The following is a 21,689-nucleotide window of genomic DNA, read 5'->3' as shown; positions in this document are numbered from 1 at the left end:
ATCAGCCCTTCTGGGAAGGTACGATAGAGCCCTTTGGGACTCCATGGAACGATTCAAAGGGAAACTACCCAAGGAGGACCAGAAGGACTTTGAGGAGACAGTGACGGAGGGCTGTTTGGTGGCAAACCAAATGATTAGTTCATCAGCGGATAACGCCCTTCTAGCAGGACATGCCTACTCACATGGGATATGTGCGAGGAGATCCTCTTGGCTGCGTTTAACTGGGCTCAAACCAGATGCACAGCAGCGCATCCTCAATCTGCCTTTTTCCGGATCTTCACTCTTCGGGGAGCATGCCGATCAGGAAATGGCCCGTATGAAGACTGAGTTAGACACAGTAAAAGCAGTAGGTCTGGAAAAACAGAAAGCACCGTTCAAACGACGCTTCAAGACCTACAAAAACCGGGGAGGCCAACAGAGGGTTCAAACCCCTCAATGGTCTCAAAACAAGCCACAAGGAAAGCCACAATACAGAGGAGGAAGGTCGAGCAGAGGTAGAGGCAGACATCATCAGTCCTCTACCACACCTAGAGGAGGCAAGGCCTGAGCAGTGGCTTCCTCTGACACCGTTACCCACTCCAGTGGGAGGAAGTGCTGCACAACATCTGGCAGAGTGGGTCAGCATCACGAATGATCGGTGGGTGCTGAATATACTGCGCAATGGATATGCGCTACGTTTCAGGAAGAAACCACAACCGGCTCCTCCAAAAAAGTCTCGCTCGTACCAACTAGAGCTCCTCAAAAGGGAATTGAGCGTCCTCTTAAAGAAAAACGCAATCGAAGAGGTACCCCTATCCCAAAGGGGGAAAGGAGTGTACTCAAGATATTTCCTTGTCCCCAAAAAAGACCAAGAAGGCAAATTCAGACCGATTTTGGATCTTCGACTCCTCAACAAAGTGGTGGTGAAAGAGAAGTTTCGCATGTTGGCACTCCACCAAATATGTCCTCATCTACAAATCGGAGATTGGATGTGTTCGGTGGATTTACAAGACGCGTACTTCCACATTCCTATTACACCAGGTCATCGAAAGTACTTGAGGTTCCTGGTAGGGTCCAAGCATTACCAGTTCAAAGTGCTTCCTTTCGGACTCAAATCCGCACCAAGGGTCTTCACCAAGTGCATGGCAGTGGTAGCGGCGTGTCTACACAAAAAAGGTCTCTTAGTGTACCCATATCTAGACTGGCTCCTGAAGAGTCCGTCGCCTCGTCAAGCCACCAAAGACTGTCACCTGTGTCTCCAACAGCTACACAGGCTCGGCCTCCATGTGAACTCAGAAAAATCGATCCTGCAGCCCACGCAAACTATCCACTATCTGGGAGCAGTTCTAGACACAAAGTTAGGAAAAACCAAGTGTAAGGGACTTGAGAGGAAGTGGCGCAAGCACTATGATCCTCAATCAAAGGAACTGTACCGTAAGGCCAGAAACCTCTATCATACGGCCTGTTCCAGAGCTAAGGCATTTTACGTAACTGAGACCATTAATATGGCTGCCAATAAAGCACGGACCCTCTTCAACACAGTGAAAGACTTAGCCGGAGCAAACTCTACGGCGGTCGCTCGCCCCCTTACCCCTCAAAAATGCCAAGATCTTGCCACGTATTTTGTGGAAAAGATCGACACTATTCTTGCAAATATTAATCCCACGGTGAGGGAGGATAGGGAAGTTCTTCCTTTAGAAAGCTCATCAGGAAATCGGCTGGATTCCTGGCCATATATTTCCGTGGCCATCTTAAAATCCTTGGCCACCTCCATTAAATCTGGCTCTCCGTGTGATCCCCTCCCTATTAACATTCTGTGCCAACTGGATGACGGTGCTTTAGGAACTATTGCCGAGACACTCAATGCTTCCATTCGTCTGGCAACTGTCCCGGCGTCCTGGAAGCACGCTATGGTCAGCCCTCTGTTGAAGAAGCCATCTGCTGATCCAGAGGTCCTTGCAAACTATCGCCCAATATCTCTGCTGCCTGCCTTCTCAAAAATCCTGGAGAAGCACATCCATGGCGTACTTTCATCGTACACGGAGAACAACAACTTGCTCCATTATTCCCAGTCGGGTTTCAGGGCAGGCCATTCCACCGAATCTGCCCTCCTGGGAGTCACGGAGAAAATCAGGGGACTTTTGGACGACGGACAAACGGTTGCTCTCGTCCTGCTTGATCTGAGCGCGGCTTTCGACACCATCTCGCACAACAGACTGCTCGCCAGGCTGAGTGGGGATGGTGTCGGAGGGACCGCACTGGACTGGATTAGATCCTATTTGAGCAACCGGACGTTTCAGATCTCGTCCTCATACGCCCAGTCGGACATCTTTCTGTCACCCCATGGCGTGCCCCAGGGCTCAATTTTAAGTCCGTTATTTTTCAACCTATATCTCCGCCCCCTCGCTGATCTAGCAGAGCGGGTAGGTCTTGAACTTATGACCTACGCGGACGACTCGCAGATCATTTTTTCCCTTACCAACTCAGTCTTCATCCCCTTCAGTTCTGAAACTTGGTCTTCAGGAGGTCTTCAGCTGGATGTCAACAAACCAGCTGAAGCTTAACGGGGAGAAGACGGAGATTCTTCTCCTGGGAAAAAATCGTGATCTGTGGCAGGATAGGCATTGGCCGCCATCTTTGGGCGCTTTCCCCAGCCCGGCTACCCAGGTTAGAAACTTAGGGGTGTGTATCGATGATTCTTTATCGATGAAACAGCAGGCTAATAAAGTGGCTGGTACTTGTTTCACGATCATTAAATGGCTGCGGAAGATTATCTGGATGCTGCCTGTGGATACCCAGAAGACCGTAGTCAATGCGCTAATAACATCTAGGCTTGACTACGGTAACATTCTTTATCTGGGCTCCAATTTAGCCGTAACCAGGCGGCTACAACTGGTCCAGAACTCCGCAGCCAGGCTGTTGTGTAAGATTCCGAGGACAGCAAGGATCTCGAAGCACCTTAGAGACCTACACTGGTTGAAAGTTGAGAACCGGGTCCGGTTTAAGGCCTTCACCTACATGTTCAAGATTAGAGCAGGAACCGCACCACGGTATCTGCAGAAATTGGTTAGGCCCCATGTTCCTGTGCGGAATCTCCGTTCTTCAAATGGAGCAACTTTCATGGTTCCCAGATTCAAACTGGCCCGAATGGGAGGTAAATCCTTTTCCCACCTGGGACCAGTCCTTTGGAACTCCCTCCCTTTAGCCTTGCGCAAAGAGGAGAACTTCGTCAGTTTTAAGAAACAAGTTAAAACCTGGCTGTTTAATAAATAATTGTTTAAATAAATGGTTGTTGATCTGTTGACAGCAGTTGCTTTCTGTGTTTTGCTCTCTTAGCCATGGCGCCGGGAAACCCTTTGTGGGTATCTGTGCGCATTACAAATGCAAAAAATAAAATAAATAAATAAATAAATAAAGAGCGTTTCCTTCGCAAGAGAGACTATCTTCCATGGGACAAAAATGCAAAAAGTTACTTCAGGTTCCTCGTCCAAAGGTGTGAGACGTAGCGTCTCTGTTGGGCTCCATGGCGTCCTGCATCTTCCTAATACCGAACGCCAGGTTGAGGATGCGGCCTCTACAAGAGTCTGTGGAGGATCAGTGGGACCAAGCGACTGGAGATTGGGAGGATCGAATCATCCTGTCTCAAGCAGCACTGACCTCAATACAGTGGTGGACTCGCCCTCGGAATGTCCTGCAGGGAGTCCCTTTTCAGCAACCTCTTCCTTCGCTGTCTGTGGTAACGGACGCATCTCTAGAAGGCTGGGGTGCTCACATGGGTCATCTTCAGATTCAGGGTCGCTGGTCGACCAACCTTCAGACATACCACATCAACATGCTGGAGCTTCGAGCAGTTCATCTGGCGCTCAAAGCGTTCTTTCCAGCAATAACAACGGACAAAGTCCTGGTTCAGACGGACAACACTACAACTATGTTCTATCTGAACAAGCAGGGAGGAACTCGATCTCGCCCTCTGTCTCTGGAGGCCCAGACAATCTGGCACTGGCTTCTGGCTCGGGGACTGTCGGTGGTGGCAGTACACCTTCCAGGCGAGCTAAACACAAAAGCAGACGCACTCAGCACGCACTTCGAAGATCAGCCAGACTGGGTGCTAAACGACGAAGTGGTCGAAGAACTCTTCCGTTGCTGGGGTCGTCCAGACATAGACTTATTTGCGGACGACGAAAACGCCAAATGCCACGCCTTCGCGTCCAGGTTCCACCGGCCAGGGACGCAAGGGAACGCTCTCCTGCTGGAGTGGACAGGAATGTTCGCTTATGCTTTTCCCCCTCTGGCACTGATTCCGAAGGTGGTGGCCAAGCTCATCAGATCGAGCATGGACATGATCCTAATTGCTCCGGATTGGCCGCGACAATGGTGGTATCCAGATCTGTTACATCTGTCGCTGTGTCCACACAGACGTCTGCCGTGCAGGCCAGACCTGCTGAGCAAGATGGACGGGAGGATCCTGCATCCCAACCTCCCGTCGCTGAACCTGACTGCATGGCTCCTGAGGTCTTGCAATATGGACACTTAAATCTGCCTCCGGAATGTATGAATATTTTAAGAGAGGCAAAGAGACCTTCCACAAGGACGTCTTATGCGATCAAGTGGAAAAGATTTTTCATTTGGTGTAAGGACCATGGCTTTGATCCCACCAAAGGGCAAGAAGAGGTAGTCCTGCCATACCTCCTATACTTAGCGACATCAGGGTTGAAATACGCTTCTATTAGGGTTCATTTATCCGCAATAGTAGCGTACAGAAAATCACCTACACAAACATCGTTTTTTCAGGTCCCAGTAGTAAAGGATTTCCTTCAGGGATTAAAGGTCTATCCCCCTGTGAGAAATCCTTCTCCTCCCTGGGAGTTGAACCTGGTTCTCTCCAGACTGATGTCTACACCGTTTGAGCCTATACACAAGGCCTCCTTGCAACATCTCACTTGGAAGGCGGCCTTCTTGGTGGCAATAACCTCTGCGCGCAGGGTTAGCGAGATACAAGCACTCTGCACCAAGGAACCTTACACTGTGTTTCACCACAACAGAGTGGTAATGAGGGCTCACCCATCTTTCCTTCCAAAGGTGGTATCGGATTTTCATATAAATCAAACGATTACCCTTCCTTCGTTCTTTCCTAACCCATCGACCCCAGCTGAGAGGTCGTTGCACTCGTTAGATCTTAAATGGGTGCTAAAGTTTTACCTAGAAAGAACGAAGGACACCAGAAAGACAGACCAACTCTTTGTCAATTATGGTGCAATGAGGACCGGGTTTGCAGCAGCCAAAAGATCCATCTCCAGATGGATTGTCTCTTGTATCAAACTAGCATACCAGCTGGCTGGCAAACCTTTGTTGCAATCACCCAAAGCTCATTCCACTAGAGGGAAAGCAGCCACAATAGCTTTTTTGCATGACATTCCTATGTCGGAAATATGCAAGGCTGCGACATGGAAATCAGTCCATACCTTTACAAGGCATTATTGCCTAGAGTCTGATTCCAGAGCAGATTCTCAAGTAGGGCAAGCCTCCTTGAGAAACCTTTTTGGGTAGAGTAAGGCCTATTCTTGGGCCTACGGATATGAATGTTATCTGTTAATTCCTTTGCCCGCAGGGATGAGGTGAGGCTCGCTACTCTATTCTAATGCTTATGACTATTGATGAGGATCCCCTGGAAGAGAAGGATTAGTTACTTACCTGTAATCCTAGTTCTCTTCCAGGGGTATCCTCATCAAAGTCATAAGCAACCCTCCCGCCTCCCCGGGCAAAGGACTTTGTTTATTACATAGGAGATGTTTTTTAACCTGTTATTACCATGGTTTGGTTTTCAGTCTCCGAAAAGAACAACTGACCTAACTGTAACCCCTGAGGCATGATGGGAAGCTAGGGGCAGAGGTGCCTTAAAGGCACAGCGTCAGTTTTAGTGCATTCAGCTACAGGTTAGCTTGTCAGTCTTTTAGACTGGGGATTTGCAATGCAGCCTGGGAGCTGTATATGTTTACAGTGTGTTATGAGAATTTCTACTGTTTTTTAAGCATTAAAACAGTTTCTAAACAAGCATTGGTGTTGTTTCTCATGTTTCTAATGCAAAATACACTGTATGGTGGAAATTCTTCACAGCATATTACAGCTCTGTTGTTTTATTTGGCTGCAATTGCTTATTTTTATATATATATATATATATATATATATATATATATATATATATATATATATATGTCTATATATATGTGGGGAACATATAATATATTGTTTCCGGGGTCCCGCGCATGGGCGGGAATATTCTAATGCTTATGACTTTGATGAGGATACCCCTGGAAGAGAACTAGGATTACAGGTAAGTAACTAATCCTTCTTCCTATTTGGCTCGAACTTTGCTCCAAGGGTGTGGACGCAGTTTTCCGCAATGGTCTTCCACCTTCAGTTGTTCATCTTTACACCTGAGTGACTGAGAAGGGCCTAGTTTCCAGAGGAAATGGCCATAAACTCGCAGATGACTTGCATGATCCGTCATAAGCAGCAAGAAGCATCTGCCATAAACGTTTTGTTAAAGGGTTGAAACTTCTCTGGGCACAGCTTATCTTCAGTCAGGTGAGAGTGTGCAATGAAACAATTGCTCAGTTCATGTTGAGGTCTTGAACATCATCATGGTGGTGCCTTGGTCACATGCATCCCCGTGGTTTTTCTTGATCTGCAAATGAGAACTATACATCTGTTTATCCTTTCATTAGTATCCCCTATAAGAGCCGCATTCTAAGAAAAACCCTGTTTTAGTCACTGTGGTAGAATGTTTCTCATGGTGGTTTCAGAAGTCTTATCTTTTAAAAAGTCATCCCTATCTGAGCTAATAGTCACTGAAATGGAGTAACTGGCTTATATCAGGAGGCTGGGTAGCGCACTACCAGGATCTGAATACCCAGTGGCTCAGGTTGGTCCAGGAAATGATGCTCCACTTAAGTCGCCTGGAGCCAAAGCTGTTTTCCTTGCTTTTTCTTTCCATTCTGTCGAGGAAAAGTGCCAGAGAACTCGCAGAAAAATGCACACTCATTCCTATAAGAACAAGAAGATCAGAACAAACTCGTATTCAATGTGTCAGTTGTCAATCGTACTAAACAACATATTTGTCAAAAGTAGCTGTAATGACAGTTAAAATTATTGTAAAAAGAAACGAGGTACAGTTCTTTGTAGATGGTATATTTCCTGTTACGTTTATTCATGTATTCTCTAATTATATTGTCATGTACCAGATGGAGATTCATATAATAGAAGTTGTACATGCTATGGCAATGGTCAACAAACACGTGTTTCATCCCTTTGTAGCATATATATATTTGGGGCTTCCTTAACCCCTTCGACGCTCATGACGAGCTGGGCTCGTCATGAGGTAGCCTCCTCGCACGCTCATGACGAGCCCAGCTCGTCATGAATAATGGGATTTACAAATTCTCAGCGTGCCAGCTGAATTCCCCAAGCACGCATGCCTTTAAGGCTCTTCATCTCTGGGCTGCTCTTAGAACGTTCTAGGTTTGAGGTAGCGGATGCAAATTTTATTCAATAAGCAAAGTTTGCAGCGAAGGAGCTCATCCAGTAAGTATTGAGCTACGGACATACTTGCCAATACTAAATTGATGAGCTTGAACCCAACACACACAAAAATGTTCTACTGGCTTTCTCATTCACATGACCACGCAGCAACCTTCCAATACGGAACTATTGATGAAAGCGTTGGTTACGGATTTAAATTTGAATCCACTGCCTCCTACTTGCCTACGCTCTATGCACAATTATTTACTTAACTAGCTATAAAAAAGCCCCTGATGTTTAGGTATTTTTGGGCAAAACACGTGTTTGCTGAACATCGCCATATCGTATATAAGTTGAACTTTATGAACCACTACCTTGTAATTTAAAAATATAAAAATCATAAGAAAAGGGAAAAGGCCCCTCTGGAAGAACTATCCTTAGTTTTTTGCAACCTTTTTTTGTCTTTACCAACACTTTTAAATAAGATATTGTTTAGTACAAATATGAGTACTAGACTCTCAGGTGTTTACAGTCTGAAATTTAACAAATATTTTACCTTTTAGAGATCGAGGGCTCAACCCCATTACTATGCAGATCATATAGGCACTACCTAATAAAAATATTACCTAATATGATAATCTAGGGTGATGAAGGTGAGGAAAAGCTACACACATACTGTGTTCAGCTAAGGTACTGGCTAATTTTGAGCGATGTCTGTACCATGTAATTCATTAATGACAGAGGAGTCAGTTAATTCTGGAGTCTTTCTTCAGCAAGTGGGAGGCTTCCCCGAGTTGTTCTGTGTGCACCAAAAGACAGTCCTCGGTCCACATCTTTTCTCAGAGCAGATTAGTCAGGTACATAAACTGATAATCCGATTCATCTGTGCATTTCTGCCAATTCTCTTAATTCCCAACAGTCTCCAAAAAGAAAAGATTAGAGGCTATTATTTGTTGCATGTTTTATTTCCACAACAGATTGGGTTTCTCCTCTCCAACAACAATTTCCTGGATCCTCCTCTGCTTCCAGTTGCCCTGGTTCAGCAGAAATAACTATTCTCTGTTCCTTCTACTTTTTCTGAGGGTTAGTCTCGTTCCAGCTATATAATCATGTGCTACTTTAGTTTAGTCTGGTGGAAAACAAATTCCTTCATGCATGGATCTAGGAAAAGCTCCACTTGCCACAAAGGTAAAGTGGCTTTGCTTTATCTCTGGGCTCTTCAACTTTTGATCTATAGCCAAATTCTTTAACTGGTGTCTATTCTTTCAGGACACTTCTTGCAGAACAATTCCTGAAAACTGTATTCTCCTCTACCCCTTTCTGTCTCAGTAGGATTAAAGGCATAGTCTGTATGAACAATGAGGCTGGTGGAGTTCAGTTTGACTGCCTTTTACAATGGAATCTTCCAATCGGAGGTGAGGTTCCTCAGTGGAATCATTTTGTCCCTTCCCTTTTTTTAATGACCACAGCCATTGAACCGTCTGGCATCTTTTGAGATTGACTTCACGGCATGGATAATAACCTACGTTGGTGCTATTACCTCATCAAGCAAAGTTGTTGAGCCTTCAGCCGTCTCCTCAAAAGGCCAATATTTAGTGCCTCATGAAGCCAAAATGGTAGGGACAACATTCCTTTTTAGGTCTCGCTCTCGAGACCTATTGTCGTCGAGATGCCTCTCAAGGGAGACAGACCGGTGCACGAGCCGATTGGGGTCTGTGGACGCGCTTAACGTATAAACGGCGCGCGCGCACACACACAGCATTACTTAGGCTGGCCGAAGGCACGCACATACAGAGACAGACGCACACGCGCACACACATACCGAGACACCCCCCACCGCCGCCAACCCCGCCCAGTACAACTAAGCCCCACTCACGTCTTGTTAGCGTTCCGATGATTAGTTCATTTTTTGCAGGTCTGCACATACAAAAATGTAGTCTCGAGGGTACTGGGGTGGTAGAATTACAAAACCAGTCGGCGCGATTTCTGAAAGTTTCATGCAGGTTTAAGGTCCGCTCAATGTTCTCACTTCGGATGGCGCTCAGGAAATGAAGTCTCTGTGGAATGCACCGAAACGTGAGCTGGCGAAAGATCAAGCAAAAATATCTGCGGCCGACATCTGAAAGCACTTATCCCACGCAGCCACTCCAGAGCCCATGGTGCAGGCATGGCAGAGCGTGCGGCGCGGTCTGAGCCGCCCCGTGCGCAGCCCACGCCGCTCCGCAGTGCACGCGCGCTCTGCCACTCCCTGGAGGCCGCCCAGTGCACGCACTCCAGCACGCACGCGCTCCTAATGAGGTAAAGGAACTTTGGGAACTACGAGAACATTCAGATATCAGCCCGCTCTGCCATGGAGATTAAGTGATCTGACCAGAATCACCGGATGTTAAGCTGATGCCCAGACTCGAACCTAACTGAAAAAGTAATTATTTAAAACATACCTGGACGCAAACACAAGAAAGCGTTAGATAACAACTCAAGTCGCATCCACTCGCACCTAGGGCTTTAGTGGGATGAAAAATTGTGTGTGTGGGGGGATGGGGGGGGGTCAGAGGGGCTCTTAATAGGGCGTGCTTATTATAGGGTGCCGCCCGACTTGGTTTTTGCTGCTCCTATCATTGCATCCTGATGCATATAATACAAGTAACATTACACCTACAACTAGCCAGGACTAATAAGCAACAACTGGTGCTTCGTTGTATACAATACCGAACATGGTTTCGTTATTGTGGGAGAGGGTGCAGCGTAATGGCCAGAGCTGCTAACGCAGGTTCGAGTCTGGGCAGATGCTGAGACGGGCATCTGCTTTTTAGAACTGTCAGTGCTGATCACCGGCAGGACCCGGCCCACCTAAAGCCCTGCTCTTACCCTACACATAAAGGATCGACCTTTGGCTACCCTTCATCTTCATAACCATGAAGGGCAGCCCAGCTTAGGGGCCGACAGTCGGAGGAATAATGGTGACGATGCGGCCTGGGGCTGGCAGATAGGAGCTGTGCAAGACAGGGGCCTGGGGCAGGAGATGCCTGGTAGCCCTGGGGTCTGACGGGGCAGGATCACAGCGGGACAACGTTTCTCTCGCTGCTCAATTTCAAGCACGGATTAGTTTCTCCTGGAGACAATTCCACTTGCTTAATAACAAGGCCTGGCCAAATTTTAATTACGACGGAGTAATCCGACTATTTACTGAAAGTTACGTGATTATGACAGTGAGCGTAATTTTGAATGATGTAGGGCAAAAATGCCTGCCGCAAGAACAGAAACCGAGCGCGACTGCTGTTCCTGCTCTGTTGCATTTAGTACCATCTTCTAAGCACACTCGGATCCTCTGTCCATTTTGTTCGTGAGTGTGCATTCTGCGATAATGTAGTGCTAGAGATGCAGGGTGACACTCTTCTTGTCTTTCTATGTAATCTTGCATAATTTTGCTGTAACTCCGTGAAATTTCACTACAACAAAGTGCGCAAGTTATACGCACCCCTATAAATAATTACTCGCTTATTGAACCTCTGAGTCTTATACCAGCCTTTACACAATAGGACATCCATGCCCCCCTCACCTCTTGAGCAAGAGTACTGGCAGTCCTTCAGAACCCCCAACCCCACTTTACCCTCCTAAACAACTTACTCGAAATCTAGCTTCTAATATTAGGACGGATGTTCCGACCCCCTCGGGCCTATTCCCTCATCCTACACGATAAAATGCCAGGCCCAGGTGATGCTGGCTCCTCCCCTCATGCGCGAGGACGGACCAGCGGCTCCACGCCCTCGTATCTGTGAACTCCTTCACACCACAGTGTTTCTCAGCAGGTCCTTGAGACAACCGCTCCCTCAGCTGTGTTCCAGTAAACGGAAATTGATTGGGGCACAAAGAATGCGTAGCAAATTGCTCAGCTAATGAATGCCCTGGAGGTTTGTGCGCATCCCCATCAGGAAAACAAGTTCAAAGAAAGACACTGGACTTATTAGGTCTGCTTGTTTACATAAGACACCGATATATGGCACGTGAGGGTTCAACCCCTCATCACCAGTCCATCAAGGCAGGAAGAGAGCTGGAGGGCATACCATAGAAAGTTAATTAGAAGAAGGTGAGAGCACTAACATTGCGGATCAGAAAGCCATGGTATTTATTTGTTTCATTTTTAATCCCCAAACTTCTGAAAAACAGGTTTGTCCAAGGCATTTCTGCTTTGCCTCTGAGAAACATGGTGGTGCTGCTTGTTTCACTTGCTGGCAGTATGAGCACTGCAACTCCGGGCGCTTCACTGCTGCTCACTTTACGGCCCTAAATGCTTCCCTAGCTCGTAGGGATTCTTTGTAATTGGCTTTCATTATAATGCAACTTTAAAGATCAAACCTCGTAAACCTTTTAATGCTTCAGGGCACGACGCAGTGATGGTAATAGGCGCGCGCGCCTTAATGGGCCCGTGAAAACCTTTCATTTTCAATGATTTCATCTGTTCGGAAATGCCGAAAAATCAATATCGAGGCACGCGCTGGGACCCGATGTCTTGCAAGTTTGCAGCCTACAATACGTATTGTTTTCTTTCGTTGGCTCTGCGTGCAGTAGAGGTGGGGCGCCATTTGCATCAGTAACGTAATCCATTAAAAACCGAACAATGACCAGAATCTGGCAGCGCGCATGAATTAGCACAGCTAAATTCATGAGCTCCAAGCAGGCGGCGTTCGTGCGTCAGTGATTGTGCATGCGCCCTTTAAAATTAAGCTTGTGTCCAGTTAAGCGCTAGGAAGTTATGTACGTTTTCACTTGGGAACAAAAAAAATCATTTGTGCTTGTGAATGTAAAATGGACATCGACGGCGGTCAGGCGCACAACACCCATTGGGCTCACGGGGCTTCAACCCCTCCTTCCCCCCTCCGTCGTGTGTCAGCCCGGGCTGACCCAGCTTTGCGGGCTGGCGACATCTGATTGCAGCCGCACCCGAGTAGTTAACAGGTCTTTAAACGACCATTTACATGTAAATTAGGCTTCTGTAATGTTTTCAGCCCTTCTTACAGCCACTCTTAGAATTAGTCCCCCTGAAATATTTGTCAGCCCCCCCTGAAATTTGGCTCTAATTGCCTGCCTGACGGCGGTTAATGGGTATCCTGGAAACGATGGCAGGGAAGTAGTCCACTCCCACTGTACTGTGAATACCCCTGGTGCTTAGCTGCCGAGGTTTTACATTGCTATGTGTGACATTTTCATAGCATAAGTGTAACTATGAGTGACATTTCAACGACTTAGTTACACTTTTAGCACTGTCTATCCCTCATCTGGCACGTGAGATGGTGTGCACAGGGTGCCCTATGGTGGGTTTTTGAGGCTTCGCCCCTCGTCTGGTGTGTGTGTGCGCAGGTCACTAGATGGTGTGAGCAGGCCAAAGAAAGGGTTCTGAGGGTTGTACCCCTTGGTCTAGTGTGCGCGCAAAGTGCACTAGATATTGTGAACTGGGTGCACACAGGGTTCTGAAGGCTGTATCCCTTGTTGGGTATGTAAGAGGGTGTGCACAGGGCACTGGAAGGTGTATGGGGCTGTACACAAGCTTCTGGGGGGCTGTACTCCTCTGGTGATGGGGAGGGTATGCACATGGTTTTAGATGGTGTGAGGAGGCTTTGCAGAATGTTCTGGATGGCGTGTTGCTCACCTGTTGATTTGATTTGGGTGTTAAGGTGGTACTGGGTGGTGTGAAGGCATGCATTGCAGACACATCTGGAGGATGTACGTACAGCGTATCCATTGTATAGGCTGCGAGAGTAAGCTATTGGGATTGTAAATTACAATGCCATTTATTTATCTGTTTTCAAAACCAACACCTAAATAAAACATTTGTCATTAACAATGCCAATAGCTCTAACTTTTGCAAAGGCGAGACCGTTGCATTGTAAAGGCTTTGACAGAATTTCATCTTAGCCAGGAGATGATACTTTGGTGTTCATGCCATGACCTTATGTTCCTCAAGCTTACAAACTGCATACAACTTGGATATTATCTTGGCCCTTAATGTTTAAATTGAAAGAATACTACCTTTTAGAAGTCGGATCATTTTTTCATCACTTGTAGTGCTCATATTCCTTATAGCAGGAAATACTATTAGCAGGTGGTAAGGATATCCAAACTTCCTACTCAAGAGGAGTTCAACAAACCAAGACAAAACAGAGGAATCATTGAAGGCTTTCTAGGTGGGCAGGGTAAAGGAACGCATGTAATAGCAGATAGGTGCTATTGCCATCATGCTGAATTAGCGTTATTCACTTTCATAATCTATTCTCAGTGGACTTGTGTACCTCATTTCTTTAAAGACTGCCCATTTAGTTGCACGGATCAAAGATAGAATCACAACACTGTACATAAAGCAAGCTGAAATAAAATCAATTTCTGGACAGACAATAAGCAATCCACAGGTGAATTCTTTAAACACAGGACCCAATTCACACAGGGACTTAACAACTCAAAGTTAAGAGTGCAGAATCTCTGCACTTGTGGTGGAATCTCTGCAGGTGGAATCTCCGCACTTGTGGTGTAATCTCTGCACTAAGCATTGCAGTGCCGATATTCCGCCCCAAGTGCAGAGTCTCCACACGTGTAACTTTACGAGTCATAAGTATGTGTGTGAATTGGGCCAACAGTGTGCTTGGAATGCTCAATGTAGAAAACCTATCTATGTACTCTAGCTGTTAGACTTTGTTGCGGCTCCAACTGGTGTGTGCCTACCTTGACAACTGCTTTGTAAATATATCCTCCGTGAAGCAATGCAACTGCATGTTAAAGTGACTTTTGCGCAATTTGCAGAATTTTGATTTCTCAATAAATTGAGAACAATCCTCCTGAAATACCAGCTCAGAGGCATGTGTTATTGTTGCGGTTCTGAACACTGTTACTGCAAGTTCTTCATCCACAAGACCAGTTTCAGAGCATGCAACAGATTATGTCAAGTTTCACCCGGGTATAAAATAAATTGGTGTTTTGATCTATCGTGTTAGTGCCACAGACATGTCTTCCAATGAGACCTCTCCAGAGGCATTCTGCAACAGCAATAGAACTAATTCTCAGGCCACCTTAAAAATACGATTTTTATTTCCAGATCGCGTACACTCTTCCATTTTTCCATTGCGTTTTGATCTTCACAAGAGTTGGAGGCATATAAATGGCCCGGAACCGAAAGTCCTACATTTGGCCTTGAAGGCTGTTCTTCCAACATTGTGTGTTGCAAGATGTAGGTTCTAACAGCTTACACAACTGCACTGTTTTACATGAACAAGCAAGGAGGTGTTTGATCGAAAGAACTGTACAAAGAGGCTGTTCTCTTTGCACGCACACACATATATATTATATATTCACTATATACAACGATATTTGGTTGTGAGCAGTTCATCTGATATGGGGTCAGAATGTGAAAGCCCTCCAGTTGAGCAGGGTATCCCCCGTAGCCCACCAATGGGAGCTGTATTAGTGTGTGGAGGACACCATTTTTCTGTTGTGGGACTTGCCAGTGATTGAGATTACCAGCAAAACGATAACTGCACTGCTCTCTGGAAAGATAGATTTTTTTTTTTGCGTAAATGAGGCTTCATTGGGTCTGGACAAGACATTCAGACTTCTTTAAGCATTTCCTCCAATTCCTTTCATTAAAGGGTTATTCACAGTTTTACACAGTGCTCGTGTGATTCTTATCACACCAGACTAGGGCAGGCACCCTTGGTTCCCGGCCTCCTGCATTCAAGCTGCGAGTCCCCACGGCCACTTCTGCCATTCCTTCTGTTGCGGTGCAGCTGCCTTCTGGTTCACTTTAATGTGCCTTTTTGCAAAAAAAATTTGCCTGTAAGTTGGAAGTGTATCCCTTTCTGCCTTTGTTACCAGCAATAACTATGATATTAAGTTTTCCTTATTGGTTGTGTTCTCTCCACATGAGTAGTCTGTTGGAACTGGGGGCAGTGTTTGCCACTTGGTGTAATGGTGCTATTCCCTTGCAGATTCGAGTTCTGAACATTCTGTAGTGTGATGTATCCCTAGTAAAAAAAAGATTAAGTGTATGGGCCAATAAGACCCATTTAGTGGCTTTTTCGACTTGCATCTGCCCCGTATCAGTGATCCCTGCATTACCTCCCTGTGGTAGTAAGGTTAAGTTGTTAGTGCCCGAGTGCTGTTTTCTTCCTGTCCTATTTCTTTCACTGTGATGCTGTGGCATTGACCCACATGTTTCAAATAGAAAAGAGTTGTATTGTAGCAGTAGGATATTACCATATTGGTAAGTCTGCTACTCCTAATACCTAATCTCTCTCCTATTTCAGCAACCTCCAATCCAATCGGGTTCACTTAATTTGCTATTCGTTAAGCAGACATGCACTGAAGGTCCTTGGCACTTTGGAGCATCTGCCAGCTTGAGACCGAAAGCTACTTCCCATATGATTATTACACTCCCAACTACCTATCCCTGCCATTTCTCATTTCTACCATTTAGTAGACTATTTTTTTTTAAATGTGGAAATGGTTGGGGATGTGTAACTGTATAACTGAAGAGGCTTTGTCCATACATTATCCCTAAGTCACTTAAATCACAGACCTCTGTATTTACAGCTTGATTGCTTTCAGTGTGCCTAGTGGCTGGGAATAGTCGAATCTATGCTCTAGGACGACGGAATCACCATAAAGGTAACAATTCTGCTTTGCGGTATCCTGGTCCTCATTCAAGTTACATCTCAACAAGATATTAAGCGGAAGTGGTGTCAGTTTAAGACGACTTGTATATATATTGTTTCACATCTGGGGTGGTTTCCACATTGATTATTAAAAACTAGAGCCTGTCTATTTTAATCGAAATAATTTTAATGGAAATTGACTATTTAGGTTAAGCGTTTTCTGAATAAACCAGATTTTGGGAGTGCCACTTTGGCATTAAAAATGGTGAGATGAATTGTAGCTAGTTTGGTAGTTCTTGTAATCTTTATGAAGCACTGAAATGCCAAAATGTTTAAAAATTGTAGACACAAGTGTTTGAACGTTTAACTGGCTAGGATGTTGAGGCTAAAGGCCATGAACTGTTTCATTCCCAACAGTGCTATTCAGATACCACGTGTCTGGTAAGTAGTGAGTTTCTGTGTATGCATACTTCAGCAAAAAGGAACAACAGACAGTGTTTTCTTGTTATTCTTGCACCACATATACAGTGTTGAGGGGTACGCCTTCATACCAGTAATCCAAGGAAAACACTGCCTGTGTGACTTTATGAAATTATGAAATGGATGTTTGAAGGCTTTAAATGTGGGGGGGGGGGAAGGGGGTTCCACTGTAAAAAATGGATACCTTAAGATTTCTCCAATTTGCACGGGGAAAATATGTGCCATTGTTATGTCTACACAGACATAACGGTAACTAACGTAGTAGTTGCATTTGTTCTCTTGTGTATGCAATCTTTAGTCTCCGTTTTGTATTTTCTGTAAATGAGTCAGAATCGCAGATCTCTTTTCACTTTTAAGGATTAAGCAAATTTGTGAAAGCGAAGCTCAGTCTGAATTAATTGCTTTCGACCTATAGTGTGTGATGTTCACAATGTCCCTTCCATGGGATTTTAAAAAAAGTTTTCAGAAGGATGTTTCTCTGAAGCGAGCAGCTTTTAGGACTTGGTCTCAACATTGTGACACTTTGGTGTAGGCCCTTCTACTCGCCAGCATTGAAGTCTGGCCACTAAGAGATGTCCTTCCCTTCCACATGCAAGAACCCATTCTATGTCTGAAACCCTGCCAAGTAGTGTTATTGTGGTCATTTTCTGCCAAGTATGTTCAATCTTTATGCCGGCTGGAAAAGAACGTTTTTGCTTGTGTTCGTAACAAATATTTTTCAGTATAAAAAAAAATGTGTACTCAAGAGTGCAATCCCATTCATGTGAAAGAGTGCAGGGTCCTTTTCTAAAACTCTCTCTATGTGAAGTATTAACCAAACTAAAAGAGTCTTTATATGTCACAATGCTTGTTAAAATTGACATATACTCTTGACAGCCTGTTTGTACAGTGTGAGCGATCATTGTTTGCCAAGAAATGTGGATTGGCTAATTCATTTATATATTTCGATGTTTTATATGGCAAGGATAAAAGACCCAGGGGAGTTTTATAGAGGAGTGTTTACCCCTGACACTACTGGGGGTTATTACAAGCACAACTGTCATAGCAGCTGTGCATAACTTGTATGCGAAATATAGACACATCAGAGAACCGTACTCTTTGTAACATAGCAGTTGCCAGGTATCATACCCAAGCAGGTTTGAAGATCGGATAATCTTTGTTAAGGAACGCGTATGTTGGATAAACATGAAAGCTATTATGGGCTTTAACATTTTAGTGTATCACATATTGTACCAGCACAGTGCGTATGATGAAATAGCACGCAGGTAGATGCCTTAAAAAAATCCTCATTTACATGTGCAGGTTTTACTGAACTGTAAAAAGAGCTGTGGATTAACCTTCATATGGGAGCACTGTATTCAGTAACATTTTACACTTAATGTGGTCCTCCTTTCTAGTGCATTTTCTGTTTCCCTTCGTAAAAATGTAGAGATCCTAGTTGATTGATATTTTAGACCTAAAGGAGCACAGATTAATTGGCTTCATGAGAAGGACCGGAGTTGAGCCTGCTAGCCTCTGTTGGAAAACTGTAACACGGTACTAGTTGGAGATCAATGAGATTGTAAAAATATCTTACTGTCTCTGTCCCCTTGAATGATCTCAACTTATGTTCTTCACTGTGCACAATTACAATGGTGTAAATGTTTGCACAGAACTGTTGACTGGTCTATTAAAAATCCAGCCAAAGGCTTTTATCTGGCAACCTAGACATGCATCTTGCTGTATTGTCTTGGAAAAAAGAAAACGACGGTGCCTTGTTTGCTCTTTTCATGTAGGTGGATTTGTCATAAAACATGCTTGGAATATATTCCTTTAGTGGATGTTACTGCAAGTTAAGTTTCTAGGGATAGACTAATTTTGAAGGACATATGATATTGGATATTGCTGGTGTTAATATGTCATAGTCTCGAACATCAACCTGAAGACTGGAACAAATCCCTTTTGAGTTAGCAAAATGTCCCCAGGTAAAGGTGATCTGAAATTCCACCGATACCTACAAACAATTCTTGCTGGCTTTCATTGTGAGGTCTGCCTCCCTATGAAAGGCGATCATTACCAAACAGGTGGGTGTAGCATTGCGTTAGGTATAGATCTACAAGGGTTGATGTTAGACCGCCGTTAGACATATGATGCAGCACAGCACCTAATTTTGAGTGTTTACCTACTAATGGAATCATTTCGATACTTGGACAGATTTGAAAAACAATTTGAGGATTTCAGAGGCTTTATTACCAAGTATTATGAAAGACCATGTTATTTGAGCCTGGTCATCTACCTCCTCAGTGACGAGACTCTTTTCCGTGGCCTCCAGGAGTTTGCCCTTTTAATTATTTTACAATTTAAGTCCCCTATAAGCACAAACGCTTCAGGTTTTCAGGATAACCACCAACTTGGTTAATGATTCCTATTGTATTTGGCACGTAATCCTGGCACGAATGCTCCCTCCCCTTGAATTTTGCTTGGCACACTGTTTTTAAAGCACAGAATGCACTTCTTGATTAGACATGATTGACAACAATGAATAGTACAATTAGATGAGAAGTCCACTCTTGTTATAAATTTTAAAAAAAACATTTCATAAAGGGAGATTATGTACCAAGATGAAATGTATGTCCAAGATGATCCAAGTGTGCTCGATTCTCCTGCCATAGACTGAAAACGGAAACTGAATATGGTTCCTGAGGGAGAGTCTCCTGCAGGTGCCCTTTGTAAAAGTCATTACATCAGGTAACTGTCATCCAGTCTCATTTACACATCGTTGTAACCAAACATTTAATTCTGTATTCTTAAAAGTGGAAAGAAATCTGTGGTCTCCATTTTATAGAAGAGCATATCTAATAGAACATCAACTTGAAATGCATTACTTAATAGGTGATTCCATTTCGGTCTGTGCTGCTATCCATTTCATAATGGTACCTATTGCATGTTCATAGTGAAACTTTGGAGGAGGAATTTGTCTCCATGTTGGATGATTCTTAGTGTTGTGAGAATGTACTTGTGAATATGTTTTTAGTTTTCATGTGTAGAGTGTGTAGCCTCTATCTAGGGGTTACTGCTGGAGAAATTGTCAGTTTGGATATTACACATATTAATGTTTTGTAGTTTACTTTAGGACCGTCCAGCAATGCAGCTTTACCAGCCTGGAGTACGGAACCGTAGTCGACAAACACAGTGTGAGGAGGGTGCAACCAGATCTGCAGAGAGAGGAGACCAAAATCTCGAGAGTGAGACAAATGACGTGAGAGAAGAGTAGGTGCACATACGCCAGATGTGTTCTGACCGTCAGGGACAGCAAACATGGACCCAGCCATCTAGAAGTGCCTTCAAAGAGGAGAAAGGAGCAAAGGCAGGGAAGGAGGCAGCTGCAATCGTGAACATGTTCCTCCAGAGGAAGTGTATTCCTGGCTGAAGAAAGAGCCTCGAGATGGAGTCGGAATTTAAGAAAACCGTTCTGAAAGTTAAAAAAAAGAGCATTCGTTCCTGGAACGACCGTTTCAGAGACTAATACCAGCAAGGGTGGCATGCGTTTCTAGTTCGGAATATTGACATGTCATGTGGCCTTAACTAATGCTAAATGTATTTGCACTCCCTGGTCTGGTATTTGGATATGAGAAAATGGCGCTAATGCTGCATTTGGAGCTTGTGCTTGTTGCACTTTAACTGCAAAGCAAAGCTAACGTTTCCACTTTCCAGCTTATGAACTTTCATATCTGAATGCTACTCGCTTGAATGTTACTCCAGTGACAGAATACTAATTGTAGCACAAAATGGTACCAATCAACCAGTATATCAATGCCCGTTCGATATTTCCTTTTGTCACTACTGATAACGTGTGGGAACTTTCTGTAACTCACAGTGCAGTTGTTCTGAATGAATCTTAGTTGACTAGGTTGGCCGAGCAACTTAAATATGGATAACAATGAATGCATCATGAACTGTGTCCCCATTTTGTCCATAACCTATCTTGATTAAAAATAAAATCTGATTAAGTAGGTGTGATATGCAAACATCCAACTGGAATATTATTGAGAGCTGCATAGTTTGAACCTAATCATTGCCCGATTTACTTATGTGCCAGTAAATCTGGGGGTTCATGGGGGAGGGGAATGCCTCATTTGGTGCAGCTTTGCTGTTTAATAAGAGAATATTTCTTGAATCAAATCATCCGAATCCTACAGATAATGATTTTTTTAAACTTAAAACAATAAAATTCATGGACTATTTTTTTGTTTACAATTTTAAAACTGTCAAATTCCGTGCATCTGTTCCACCCTATCATGTGCTCCGCGTGCAATGTCTCACTACCATTAAATAATACCTTTTTGATTACTACCCATATCATAGACCATGTATGTGTGAGGCTAGAAGATGCAGAATTCAATGGAAAGGTACGTCTTTAAAATGTTAATGTTCATGCATTATTGAACTTATAAAGTGTGATTATCTTTAATGTTCATGAACACGGAATATCTCTGCACATAGGATCCTGGAATTCCCATTTAACAAGGTAAACATTTGTAATAGAATACTGCCTATGCGCAAGCAGCATTTTATTTACAAATAAGGGAAATCTAAAACCATATAATTGAAATTAATTTAAAAATATCAAAGAAGAGTTTAAAAACAACATGGTGGGGTGAATAGGTCATGGACGACAACAGTACAAGATGTCTCCCAAATTGAGTGCTGTTCACCGATCAGTGATTCATCCGCTACCCTTTTCAGAAATACAAGAGGTGCAAGGAAAGTAGTGGTGACCTAATGGGGGAAGTGTTTACTATGCTTATAGTGTTTGAAAATTATAGGTTGGCTCAGAACGTTTTTAGCCCAATTCTCAAAGGGCCTCTGAACTTGTGGCAGAGGATTTGCAGTCGTAGGGGAGGGGGGGTTCCCCACTCTTGGCAGTACCTAACAATGAGTAACTGCAGTGTGGAGCCCCGTCATGACTTCAGGGTCTCTGCCACGAGTGCGGAGGCCCTTTGGAATCAGGCCCTTAATTCTGCATCTAAGCTGAAAGATGTATGTGCAACCTATGGCCTGGCTACAAAGGAAGTCAATGGCCTGTTGAGATTG

General features: G+C 44.3%; 1 protein-coding gene across 2 annotated transcripts in view; it reads left to right on the top strand.

The window, feature by feature from the left end:
- The window catches only part of UPF3B (UPF3B regulator of nonsense mediated mRNA decay), a 233,505-nt gene extending 212,557 nt beyond the window's left edge, over positions 1-20,948 (top strand). The window contains exon 10 of one of the 2 annotated variants that reach the window (XM_078688708.1): positions 19,729-20,948. In XM_078688708.1, coding sequence (XP_078544834.1) covers positions 19,729-19,869 — 141 coding nt within the window. In that variant the 3' untranslated portion in view covers positions 19,870-20,948. Of the gene's footprint in view, positions 1-19,718 lie in introns of both variants that reach the window. The other variant, XM_078688709.1, reaches the window with a different exon arrangement.
- Positions 20,949-21,689: the final 741 nt, after the last annotated feature.

The sequence above is a fragment of the Lissotriton helveticus genome, chromosome 4_1 (genome assembly GCF_964261635.1).
Source record: "Lissotriton helveticus chromosome 4_1, aLisHel1.1, whole genome shotgun sequence".
NCBI classification, from domain to species: domain Eukaryota; kingdom Metazoa; phylum Chordata; class Amphibia; order Caudata; family Salamandridae; genus Lissotriton; species Lissotriton helveticus.
The sequence above is the reverse complement of the archived record's forward strand: the minus strand, read 5'-3'. Positions and strand labels throughout refer to the sequence as shown.